Source organism: Symphalangus syndactylus, chromosome 18 (assembly GCF_028878055.3).
Source record: "Symphalangus syndactylus isolate Jambi chromosome 18, NHGRI_mSymSyn1-v2.1_pri, whole genome shotgun sequence".
In the NCBI taxonomy this organism is placed as follows: Eukaryota; Metazoa; Chordata; class Mammalia; order Primates; family Hylobatidae; genus Symphalangus; species Symphalangus syndactylus.
The window spans coordinates 83,603,101-83,616,529 of NC_072440.2; the positions used below are offsets into that span (position 1 = coordinate 83,603,101).

At 44.8% G+C, this 13,429-nt stretch overlaps 1 protein-coding gene across 1 annotated transcript in view; it reads right to left on the minus strand.

Moving 5' to 3' along the window:
- Nucleotides 1-13,429, minus strand: part of PLB1 (phospholipase B1) — a 212,625-nt gene that overhangs the window by 64,876 nt on the left and 134,320 nt on the right. The window contains exons 22-25 of the mRNA XM_055253334.2: nucleotides 12,860-12,933; nucleotides 11,353-11,396; nucleotides 4,917-5,025; nucleotides 34-85 (exon numbers count right to left, since the gene is read on the minus strand). Coding sequence (XP_055109309.2) covers nucleotides 34-85; nucleotides 4,917-5,025; nucleotides 11,353-11,396; nucleotides 12,860-12,933 — 279 coding nt within the window. The remainder of the gene's footprint in view (nucleotides 1-33; nucleotides 86-4,916; nucleotides 5,026-11,352; nucleotides 11,397-12,859; nucleotides 12,934-13,429) is intronic.

Sequence of the window (13,429 nt, forward strand, 5' to 3'; positions counted from 1 at the left end):
TTTTCCTGCCCACTTCCCATCCCAGGGACCCACCGTGTCATTCTTCATCAGGTCTACCAGCCTCCTGGCCTGGACAGGTAAATCCCTGCGGAAACATATCAGAGAAAGTGCTGTGAGGAGTGGGGACTGGCAGGGGCCCTTAGCAGAGAGAACAGCAATCAAATGTATGGTGGAGGAAGGCCCAGGGTGGGCCTCCTGCAGAAAAATGGACTGAAGGCCGTGTCACAGAGCTTCTTCCCCATTCAGGCTCCACTGCGGGGGTGTGGGGTGGTGACTGTGCTTGGGAAGGCCAGAGCACTGCACGTAGGAGGGAGTGACTCTCAGTGTGACTATTTTCCTTTTTTTTTTTTTTTCCCCCGAGATGGAGTCTTTCTCTGTCACCCAGGCTGGAGTGCAGTGGCACGATCTCAGCTTACTGCAACTTCTGCCTCCTGGGTTCAAGCAGTTCTCCTGATTCAGCCTCCCAAGTAGCTGAGATTATAGCTGTGTGTCACCACACCCAGCTAATTTTTGTATTTTTAGTAGAGATGGGGTTTCACTATGTTGGCCAGGCTGGTCTCAAACTCCTGACCTCACGATCCATCCGCCTTGGCCGCCCAAAGTGCTGGGATTACAGGCGTGAGCCACCGCGCCCAGCCAGTGTGACTATTTTCTGATTGGCGTATTTGATGGTGTACTTTTCTTTTCCTTCCAAGCCAGGCTTGTTCAAGGCAAACGGAAGGTCTGCCAGTGAGTATTTCACATCATGCACATGTCATGGCACCTCTCATTTTGGCAGGTGCCATGGCCTAAGCCCTCCTACCCTTAAGATGATGCAGTCTAGTCAGATGCACCTGAGTTGGACACTTAGGTGCCTCTTGCTAACTGTGTGAAAGTGACTTAAATTCTCAGTTCAAAAAAGATTACAAAATGGAGACAAGCTCACTGATCTTGGAAGGTCATTGGGAGCAGTAGATGGGAGCCACTGCTGGTGCCAGACGGCCAGGGTTTGAATCCTGGTTCCACAAATGACCAGCTCTGAGACCTTGGCCAACTACTTGATCCTGCAAACCCTCAGTTTTTCCCTTTGGGAAATGAGGATGGTAACATACCTTCTTCATAGAGTTGTTGGGGAAATTAAATGAGGTGCCAGGTAAAGAACTTACAACAGTGCTTGGCACGTGGTATGCAACCACTGAATTATTTCTGCCATCATTACCACCATCATCATTGACAAAGTCCCTGGCACAGGGCTTAGCAGCAAACATTAGTGGTCATCCTCTTCCCCTCTTATCTATTAGCCTTACTGGCCTGATGTGAGTCATAGTACACTAGGTATTCGATTACCTGGATGGGAACTTCAGGTAAGTCATTTAACTTTTTGAGCCTTGATTTCCTCATCTGTAAATCTGAAGTTATCAGAGCAGCTGCTGTGTCGATGGAACAGTTTGAGGATGATTACTCAACTACTCTGAAACTCTTTTTTTTTTTTTTTTTTTTTGAGACTGAGTCTCGTGCTATTGCCCACGTTATAGTGCAATGGCGTGATCTCAGTTCACTGCAACCTCCACCTCCCAGGTTCAAGCGATTCTCGTGTCTCAGCCTCCCAAATAAGTGGAATTACAGGCACCTGCCACCACACCTGGCTAATTTTTGTATTTGTAGTAGAGAGAGGATTTCACCATGTTGGCCAGACTGATCTCGAACTCCTGACCTCAAGTAATCCACCCACCTCGGCCTCCCAAAGTGCTGGGATTACAGACGTGAGCCACTGTGCCTGGCTGAAGCTCAATTTTATCATTGGTAAAACATGGGAGTCTGACGTTTTGCTCTGTTCATCTCATGGTTATTGTGCAGACTACAGGGATGATAAGTGTGAGGGTGCCTTGTAAATGGTGCACTGCTGTATCTGCATAACAGCTATTGTCAGACCTGGAATAAAGCCTGCAGGGCACAAGGCCAGACTATGTGGTCAAGTCGATGCATTTGTTCAGGCCATGTGGCCTCTTTGTACTATAGCTTCTTTGATTGTAACACAGGAATAATAACCCCCAACTTTTCCCTGCCACCCAGGATGTGCGTGGATTGCTTGCATGAAAGAGCCCCAAGGCCTCTGGCAATGCAAGGACAGAAACCCAGGGCCATATGAATCACACTCATTTCGGTTACTTTTATGCTCTTGACTCTAAGGTTTCATTCTTGGATGCCTCCCTGACCTAATCATGCTTACAACTGTCTTTCCTCTTATACTACCAGCCCGCATATGCTTGGAAAAAGCAAGATTATGGTACTATTAAAGCAGTAAACCTGCAGCCTTTTAATCCTATCCCCATCAAAAGGAAAAGAAAGCCTCAGAATTCATCACAAAACCTATTGGGCCTGCTGGGCACAGTGGCTCACACCTGTAATCCCAGCACTTTGGGAGGCTGAGGCGTGCAGATCATGAGGTCAGGAGATCGAGACCATCCTGGCTAACACAGTGAAACCCTGTCTCTACTAAAAATACAAAATAATGCGCTCATAGTCCCAGCTACTCAGGAGGGGGAGGCAGGAGAATCGCTTGAACCTGGGAGGTGGAGGTTGCAGGGAGCCAAGATCGTGCCACTGCACTCCAGCCTGGGCAACAGAGTGAGACTCTGTCTCAAACAAACAGACAAAACCTATTGGGGTCTGTGTTAGCCATTACTTTGGATACTCTGTCACCTTTCCCATTGGGTGATGAATAAGAAAGATACTTAGGTGGCTCATGGTCTCAGGATGGTGCTGAGAGCTGTAAGCATGTCAGGAAAGCTAGGAACCAAACCACATGAGTCCTAGGAACCACATGGTAGTGTGATGTTTGTGATTAAAAATATGATCTAAAAAATCCAAATAATCCCATCAAAAAGTGCGCAAAGGACATGAATGCTCAATTCTCAAAAGAAGATATACAACCAGCCAACAAACATTAAAAAATGCTCAACATAACCAAGTGTCAGGGAAATGCAAATTAAAACAATGAGATACCACTTTACTCCTGCAAGAATGGCCATAATTAAAAGGTCAAAAAATAATAGATGTTGGCCTGGATATGGTGAAAGGGAACACTTTTACACTGCTGGTGGGAATGTAAACTAGTACAACCACCATGGAAAACAGTGTGGAGATTCCTTAAAGACTGAAAGTAGAACCACCATTCGATCCAGCCATCCCACTTCTGGGTATGTACCCAAAGGAAAATAAGTCATTACATGAAAAAGACACATGCACATGCATGTTTATTGCAGCACAATTTGCAATTGCAAAGATATGGAACGAACCTAAGTGCTCATCAACCAACAAGTGGATAAAAAAAAGTGGTATATACACACCATGGAATACTACTCAGCCATAAAAAAGGAATGAAATAATGTCATTTGCAGCAACTTGGATGGAGCTGGAAGCCATTATTCTAAGTGAAGTAACTCAGGAATGGAAAACCACATATCATATGTTCTCACTTATAAGTGGGAGAGCAAAGCTATGAGGACGCAAAGGCATAAGAATGATATAATGGGCCAGGCATGGTGGCTCACGCCTGTAATCCCAGCACTTTGGGAGGCCTAGGTGGGCAGATCACTTGAGGTCAGGAGTTCAAGACCAGCCTGGCCAACATGGTGAAACCCTGTCTCTACCGAAAAATACAAAAAAAAAAAAAAAAAAAAAAATTAGCTGGGAATGGTGATGTGTGCCTGTGATCCCAGCTACTTGGGAGGCTGAGGTGGGAGAATCCCTTGAACCTGGGAGGTGGAGGTTGCAGTGAGCTGAGATCACGCTACTGTACTCCAGCCTGGGCAACAGAGCAAGACCCTGTCTCAAAAAAAAAAAAATAATAAGAATGATATAATGGACTTTGGGGACTCAGAGAGGAAGGGTGGGGGGGTGGTGAGAGATTAAAGATTACATATTGAGTACAGTGTACACTGCTCAGGTGACAGGTACACCAAAATCTCAGAAATCACCACTAAACAACTTACTCATGTAACCAAAAACTACCTGTACCCTAAAAAGCATTGAAATAAAAATTAAAAAATCAATACAAATAGTATAAGAAAGAAAGGATCGTCCAATTTACGTTTCCTTGATTAGGTATGGCATTCACTTGCTCTCTGACCAGGCAGCAAACCTCAGGCAGCACTCAAGGCCCTGGAATCTTAGAGTGCAGTGGAGGGATGGGACCTAGGAAAGCTGACCTGCCCACTCTGGAGGACCAGCCTGGCCATGCCCAGGGACCATGACAGTGATGGCTGTGCTCACTGATGTTTCCCCCAAGGTGGGCCTGCCACCTTGCTGCATTACGGCCAGGATCACCATTTTGACCAACGTGTGTCATGTGTACACTATTTACAGCTCACCAGAACTTTCAGATCCAATATGGCATTTGAGCTTCATGACCACCCTGTGGGAGAGGTTCCTAACCAGCCCCACCTGTCTGAGAGTCTGAGGCTTAGAGAGGCCAGAGAGTAAACCGGGCTTGCACTCAGGGCCTCCCCTCCCAGGGCTGGCGCTCTTCCCAGGACACTGGAAGGATGCAGAGTTTAGAGCCCGAAAGGCACAGCTGAGGAAGGGAGGGAAAGCAGGACTCTGAAACAGCAGAGACATAGCAGTGACAACTGGGGCGCAGAGTGAGCCTGCTTATAACCTATGTCTTAAGTGAGATTTACAGACAGGCAAAGTAATCTGCTCAGAGCATATGCCTGGCATCAGAGTCCATTGTGACCAGTTTCCGGGGGTGGGTGTTAGGGTAGGCTCACAGATTTCTGTGACACCTCCAAGAGAGCTCCGTCCAGGCTTTGGCCCTCAAACCCTTTCCCCTGACAAAGCCCTTCAACTTTCAGCCATAAACCCAGTTTAGGCCAAGCCCACCCCTGGTCTCCAGAGGACCTGTGCTGTTCACCACCCTGGTCACCCCTGCTCACTCAGCTCGGCCTCCTGCCACAGCCTGGTTTAAGAAGGCATCAGAACTGGTTTCTTTCCCAGTGCCAACAGAGAAGCCCTTCAGGGAAGGGTTGAATTCCCGGAGGATGTCTGCAAATACAAGGAAAAGACATGCTTAGTGACTACCGCAAAGCAATCTTCAAATTCCTTTGATAAGCACCAGTGGGTGTTAGGGAGCAGAGTCCCCACTCCACAGCCCCTACTCTTACCCCAACCTTCACTCAGCATGGGAAGAAAATGTTCAGCAGGCTGGTGCTTAACGACAGCGCAGCACATGACAGATGTTTCATCAATTATTGAAGAATGTGAGTCTGAGTTACAGGCTTTTCTCATGTATTTTTCTTTTTTTCTAAATATATACTAGCTTTATTGAGATATAATTCACTTACCATAAAATTTACCAATTGAAAGCATACAGTTCAATAACTTTTAGCATATTCACACAGTTGTACAATCATCACCATGTAATCAACTTTAGAACATTTTCATCACCCCAGAAAGAAACCCAGTACCCACTAGCAGTCACTCCCCATTCTCTGCAATCTCATGGCAATCATGAATCTACCCTGTCTCTGTAGTCTTGCTTATTCAGGCCATTTCATATGAATGAAATCATATACCCCAACATACCTTTTGTGACTGGCCTCTTTCCCTTAGCGTACAGTTTTCAGCATTCACCCATGTTGTAGCATGCAACTGTACTGCATTCATTTTTATTGTTGAATAATATTCCATTGGATGGATATACCACATTTTATTCATCCATTCTTCAGTTGATGGGGCTTTGGAATTATTCCCACATTTTGGGTATTATGAAAAATGCTGCTATGAACATTTGTGTACAAGTTTTTGTGTGGATTTCTCTTGGATATATATCAAAGAGTGGAAAAGGTTAAACCCTGTTTAACCTTTTGAGGAACTGCCAGGACTTTTCCCAAAGCAGCTGCACCATTTTTACATTCCCACCAGCAATTTACTAGGGCTTCAATTTTTCCACATCCTTGTCAACACTTATTGTCTTCCTATTATAACCATGCTAGTGGATGTGAATTGTTACCTCATGGTGGTTTTGATTTGCACTGATGGCTACTGATGTTGAGCATATTTTCAAGTGCTTACTAGCCATTTGCATATCTTCTGTGGAAAAATGTCTATTCAGATCCATTGCCCAATTTTAACTGGGTTATCTTTTTATTATTGAGTTCTAAGAGTTCTTTATAATTTCTAGATGTAAGTTTCTTATTAGATATAGGATTGGCAAGTGTTTTCTTCCACTCTTTGGGTTGTCTTTCCTTTCTTTGATATACGATATGATATCCTTTGAAGTGCAAAATATCGATTTTTTTTTCTTTTGTCACTTGTGCTCTTAGTGGCATATCTAAGAAGACTTTGTTTAGCTCAAGATCATAAAGATTTGCTCCTATATTTTCTTCCTAGTGTTAGTTTTAGCTCTTATATTTAGGTCTATGATTCATTTTGAGTGAATTTTTTTATAAAGTGTGAGAGAGGAGTTCAACCTCATCTTTCTGTGTGTAACTATCTAGTCGTCTCAGCACAGTTTATCAAAAGACTATTCTTTCCCCCATTGGTTTTGGCATCCTTGCTGAAAATGAGTTAACCATGAATATGAGAGTTTAATTTCTGACTCTCAACCTTAGTCCATTGTTCAATATGTCTATCCTTATGCTAGTACCACATGTCTTGATTACTATAGATTTATAGTAAGTTTTGAAACTGGTAAGTATGAATCCTCTGAATTTGTTATTTTCTAGATTTCTTAGGATACTCTGGGTCCCTTGAATTTCCACATGAATTTTAGGGTCAGCTTGCAAATTTCTGCAAAGGAGCTAGCTGGAATTTTGACAGGGATCACACTGAATCCGCAGATTGATTTGGGGAGTATTATCAAGAATATTAAATCTTCTAATCCATCAATGTCAGATGTTTTTCTACTTATTTAGGTCTTTAATTTCTTTCAGGAATGTTTTGTGATCTTAAGAGTAAAAGAGATGCTCTTTTTTGGTTAAATTTGGTTAAATTTATTCCTTTTATTATTTTCGATGCTATTGTAAATGGAATTTCATTTTCATATTAATTGCTAGTATAAAGAATTATAATTGCTTTTTGTATATTGATGTGTACCTTGCAATCACTGAACTCATTTATTAGCTCTAATAATTTTTAGTGGACTTCTTGGGATAGTCTCTATATAATGTCGCATCATCTTTAAATAGAAGTGGTTTTATTTCTTTATTTCCAATCTTGGTACTTGTTCTTTCATTTTCTTGCCTAACTGCCATGGGCAGTGTGATGTTGAATAAAAGTGGCAAGAGCATGCATCCTTGTCTTACTCCTGATATCAGAGAGAGGGGGCAGAATTCCATCTGTCACCACTGCCTATGATGTCAGCTGTGGGCTCCTAAAAGATACCCTTTATCAGAATGAGGAATTTTCCTTCTATCCCTAATTTGTTCAGTGTTTTTCTACTTTATTTATTTAGAGACAGTCTTACTCTGTCACCCAGGCTGGAGTGAAGTGGTGCAATATCAGCTCACTGCAACCTCTGCCTCCCAGGCTCAAGCTATTCTTATGCCTCAGCCTCCCAAGTAGCTGGGATTACAGGCACCCGCCACCACAGCCAACTAATTTTTGTGTTTTTAGTGGAGACAGGGTTTCACCATGTTGGCCAGGCTCGTCTCTAACTCCTGACCTCAAGCGATCCACCTACCTAGGCCTCCCAAAGTGCTGGTAGTACAGGCGTGAGCCACTGCGCCCAGCCTTTTTTGAGTGTTTCTATCATGAAGTGGTGTTAGATTTTTGTTAAATGCTTTTTCTGATCCATTGAGATGATCATGATGTGTGGTTTTGGTCTTTTATCCTATTGACATAGAATATTACATGAATTGATTTTGAGGTTGAAAACTAACCTTGTATTCCTAGGCTAATTCCACTTAGTCATGAGGTATACTTTTTTTTTTATATTGCTGGATTTTGTTTGCTAGTATTTTGTGTAGGATTTCTGGGTCTACATTCATAATACTTACTGGTCATACTTTTCTTCCCTTGTGATGTCTTTGTCTTATTTTGCTATCAGGGTAAAACTCATAGAATGAGTTGTGAAGCATTCCTTCCTCTTCTGTTTTTGGGAGGCGTTTGTGAAGAACTGGTAATTGATACTAATGTTTGATAGAATTCACTAGCGAAGTCAGAGACAGTCTGGGCTTTTTTTGGTGGGAAGTTTTAAAATTATTAATCCAACCTCTTTGCTTGTTATAAATCTATTCAGATTTTCTTTTCTTTTTTTTTTTTTTTTTGAGATGGAGTCTCGCTGTGTCACCCAGGCTGGAGTGCAGTGGCGCGATCTCTGCTCACTGCAAGCTCTGCCTCCAGGGTTCATGCCATTCTCCTGCCTCAGCCTCCCTGAGTAGCTGGGACTACAGGTGCCCGCCACCACGCCTGGCTAAGTTTTTATATTTTTAGTAGAGATGGGGTTTCACCATGTTAGCCAGGATGGTCTCGATCTCCTGACCTCATGATCCTCCTGCCTCGGCCTCCCAAAGTGCTGGGATTACAGGCGTGAGCCACCGCGCCCGGCCTCAGATTTTCTACTTTTTATGGAGTCAATTTCAGTAGTTTGGTGCCTTTCTAGGAATTTGTCCATTTCATCCAAGTTACCTGATTTATTGGCATACAATTTGTTCATGGTATTCTCTAATAATCCTGTAAGGTTGGTAGTATCTCCTCCTTCATTCTTGATTTTCATTCCCCCTCCCTTTTGCCAGTCTAAAGTTTTGTCAGTTTTGTTGAACTTTGCAATCTCATGCATTCTAATTGCCTTTACTAATATGGATCCACACTTTTCACTTTTTCGTCTTTCCAACTTGGCTAAGCCCTCCTCAGAGCAGGGTCTATGTATACCCCAGGGCCTCATATAATGCTCAATACATGATTATGGACTGAATTAGAAATAAAACAAAGTTCAGACAAGCTTGGAGATTTGTTCAAAGACATGTAGCTGCTGAGAATGGCTGGTCTCTCAGCTCCAACACAAGGGCACTTGCCCCCGCTGTCTCACAATCTGCTAGGATGTGAGAAAGAAACTGGCCAGGTAGCAGCCAGGACTTTAGGGCCCCATTAAGCAGAGTGCTTGCTAGAATCCAGCACTGCTGCAGGTTTACTCAGCACAGACGGACTGGACTCTTTCCTTGAGGTTTGGGGACATTACACTAATAAATAGAAATTGCTCCGATTTCTATTCAAGAGAAGAAAGGACTGTGAAATCACCTGAGCGATTTGAAAGTGGAATGGTTTGTCCTAGGAGGTGGTAGGTTCCCTAGGAGGTAGAAGGAACTCAGCACAGCCTACCCAGCTACTTAGCAAGGATGTCATAGCGAGGAACCGCACACTGGATAGGGCAACAACTTGCTGGTGCAGGCAGTTAACTCTGCCAGGAACATTCTCGCCCCTTTCCTTACCTGACAAATTCTAATTCTTGATGCTCCTTTTCAGAAGACAGGGTTAACAGCCTCTATGTTTATTTTCCCCTAAGCTTTGTACACATCTATAAATATTAGTCATGTGTCTGTCTTTAGGAAGACATGCTGCCAAAGAGACTTTGGTGATGTCATCGGGGCACTGTTCTCCTATTTTCCAAGCACTCAGCACTGGAATATCTGCTGGATTAAATTGAACGGGGTGTTGAACGGGGATTCTGTTCTGCCCTTACATTCTTATGAGTTTTCTAACACATTTCCATATAGTTATTTCCCCCTGGATTATTTAGCCCCTACAATCAAATAGTCTTCACATCTCTAGCACGAAGAGTCTAAATAACTGATAATCCATTTCTGGGTTAAATGTATCAGGGGAGTCATCCACCTGAGGGGTGACATTGTCTCAATCCTTTGTAAATTACTTTGGTGAAAGAGGTGAAGCCAAATAATATCCAATTATCTTGTCCATAATACGAGCATGGGAAGTAGAGCGCCCAGAAAGCTGTTGTATACACTGGGTCATCCCACAGCCAAGTTCACACTCACAAAAGCACCCTGAACCATCTCCTAGCAATAGAGGAACTGATTTATAGCTCATGTGTGTAGACCTAGATATAAAGAAGGCAGGGAGTGCTTGTGGCACCGAACCCTGTCTACCTAAATTCAACAGGATTTACAAATAACCAAAACAGATAACGCGAAGTCTGCTCAGCTCTGCTCTGCCTATGTGGAGATTAAGCTATGATGTCCGCCTCATCCAAGTCTTGGTGGCTTCAAGTTGTTAGCTTCTAAAGATATATTACAAAGGGCTATGTACCAGGAAAGTAAACGAGAATGGGACCAATTAAATTCCTCCCAGGCAAAATTATCAGCCAGAAGATTCCAGGGGAAGAATTCAATTTAAACGTGTATCGCTTGCATACTTTAAGAACAAGCACAGAGATGTGTATCCACTGGGGAGAATTTTAAAAAGATAAGATCAGACCCTTCAGAGAATATAATCAGGCTTTAAAAAATCATTCCGCCTGTAATCCCAGCACTTTGGGAGGCCGAGGCGGGCGGATCACGAAGTCAGGAGATCAAGACCATCCTGGCCAACATGGTGAAACCCTGTCTCTATTAAAAATACAAAAATTAGCTGGGTGTGGTGGCGGGGGCCTGTAGTTCCAGCTACTCGGGAGGCTGAGGCAGGAGAATCGCTTGAACCAGGGAGGCGGAGGTTGCAATGAGCCGAGATGGCGCCACTCTGCACTCCAGCCTGGCAACAGAGCGAGACTCCATCTCAAAAAAAAAAAAAAAAAAAAGAGAGAAGGAAATCATTCCGAGCAGGTTGGTGGGAAGTAAATTAAGGAAAGTGTTGAGTCCCAAAATGCCTGTGTCTGCACAGCCTGCACAAGGTAAGTTCATCTCCTCCTGCGGCAATGGCAGCGGTTCCTACAGCAACCCCGCAATTCAGCATCTGTGTGCAGCTGTGCCGGCACCCCAGGTGCCTGGATCGACGCCTCTCGCGGGGGTGATTTGCTCGGAAAGGCAGGCGCCGCACACCCAGGTTTCCTTTTCTTCTTTTTTGAATCACTTTTCTTTATTCTAATCTCATGCCAGATTATTGATCACTTTTTAATGACTTGCACTAAGATGTGATCTTTTTCCCCGCTTTACTTTCTTCCTTCCTTGGTCAAAGACAATTTCTTTTTGACACCTCCCCGCCCCCGGCCCCCAAGCCCCGCTCCACTCCCAACTCTAAGGCTTTCGTCACTGTCGGAAGCGGAGCTGGGCGGCAGTCTTGGGAGGCAGCGCCCCCTGGTGAATTTAGCGGGCTCCTGCAGCCGGGGCTCCTCCCGAGACCCGCGCCACCTGCAGGGGGAGCGGGAAGCATGCAGGGACCTCCCCAAACCAAACAACCCGGCCGCCGCCGCGTACTCACTAGCCAGGGTGGTGACGGTGCCGATGCTCTCATCTCCGCCAACGCTGTATAGTGGGTCCAAGAAAGAAAATGAAGGGTTAAAATGCCAGCCACGCCGAGACCCTTCAGACACTAGCCAGAAACGCCCGTCTCCCGAGAAACAGCCGGGGGGCTTGGAGCTTGCCCTTTCCCCATCACTTCAGTAAAAAACGGAAAAAGCAAACCAGAATACGACTCCCCTCCCCATAGGCCAGCACATCCAAACAAAACGCCAGATTTAAACCGGCGGCTGATTTTCCCTGATGTTGGGGCCGGGGAGGTAGGTTGGTTCCTTGCACCCCTGCTTTCGAAGGGGAAGTAGTCCCTCATCTGCCAGCCCCTTTCCAACTAGCCACTGCAGCGTGCATTAATATTATTGGTGTAAACGTAATTTTAAAGAAGTTGGCCCTATTTTTTCTCTTTTTTCTTCCTGCTTGGCTTGGAAAAGCCGTTTTTAAAAGGTGTCTTCTAGAGAGTCGGCCATCTTCCAAGCCAATCATAAAATTCCTAGGTGATCAAAGTTAGAAGGGTTTCTAGGCATGCAAATATGCAGCATTCCAGAGTGGACTGGATTTCCCTGCTTTTCCACACCCCCCACCCCATTCTGTGCCAAGGGTGTCTAGGAGCATCTAAAACGTTCCCCAAATGTTTGGGTTTAACTGTGCTGCAACGTGAGGAAGGATGCCAGAGATGGCACTCAGGTTAAAGCAGGTGTCAGTTGGAGATGCCAGATTCCAGGTGAGGAAACACCAAACCTGCCTGGGCTTGCAGCAGAGGTTTGATCACACGCAGAGCAGAAATAAGCCTGCCCAAAGTGATACATGATAAGGGAATGCACTGGTAGGGGCCAGGAAGCATCTGCTCTGCTTCCTGATCTTTTACCTTCTGGCTCTGTGATCTTGGTCAGGTTACTTGCCCTCTCTGAGCCTTGTTTCCTCATCTGCAAAATAAAGGCCCTATAATAACAATGCCAACTACCAGTACTTTGTGTCAAGCACTGTGCTGGACACTTAAGTTCTTTCTAGTTCTCAGACAGTGCTCAGGTAGTAGCATTATTTCTGCATCAGAGATGAGGAGAGAAGCTCAGAGAAGTTAGGGAACTTGCCCAAGGTTACATCCAGCTGGGCAGCTCGGGCTCAGCTATAACTCTGCTTCCAAAGGCAATGATCTGTGCATCACTCAGGCCACTGCCTCCTTCTGAGATTATATCACAGAGGGAGAAATGGAAGCCAGAGAAGCATTTCCAACCCAGATATTTATGTAGTTTCTCTCTTAGACTCCTGGCTCAAGGCTCAGCTACTGTTTTGGGCAATGTAGTGGTTTGAGAAGGCTAGTGAATACCTTTTTCAAATTAAACCTAGAAGTTGGTCATTGAAAAGAACAAAGCGGCCCACCCCTCTGCTTAAGGCGTTGTTTTCTAGAACGCTCAGGGGGTTTCCCTTGCTCTGCAATGAAGGGGTCTTTGGGGCCTTGCCACACCCTCACTCACCTCCAGGACAGGCCTCGGTACTGAGTCAAGACGTCCAAGACGTTCCCAGGTGTGGACCCGGCCCCATTGCCTGCCTGAGAGGGAACAACGAGGGGGTGAGTTTTTCTGCTTTCCCCAGTGGCCCACCTCTGCCTGCCTGCCAAAAGGTCTATGTTCTTATGCTGGCCGGGACTGCCTGGGCAATCTCTGGGATCTAGGGTCTAGATGGCACCATGTCTCCATACGCATCCTGCCTTTTCAGAGATGAGTGAGCGCGCCCACTGGGAATGCCTGGTGCTGTTCACAGCTCTGCTTCATTCTCAGAAACCCTGCCTAAGCCAAGACCAAGTAAAACTTGTCTAGCAAAAGTGCTCTTGAAATTAGACTGTACCTTTCCAAAAGGATACGTTTCAGGGTCCTGTTTTTCTCATTTTTTTAAAGTTGTGAAGTATATCATAAAAGGAAATATATCATTATCCTTTTATACCAATATATCTCACCTATGCAGTTTAAAATGTAGAAATAAAATGAAATCCCACGTAGCCATCATCAGCTGAAGAAAGCACAATGTGGACACTGCAGGTGTGTGTC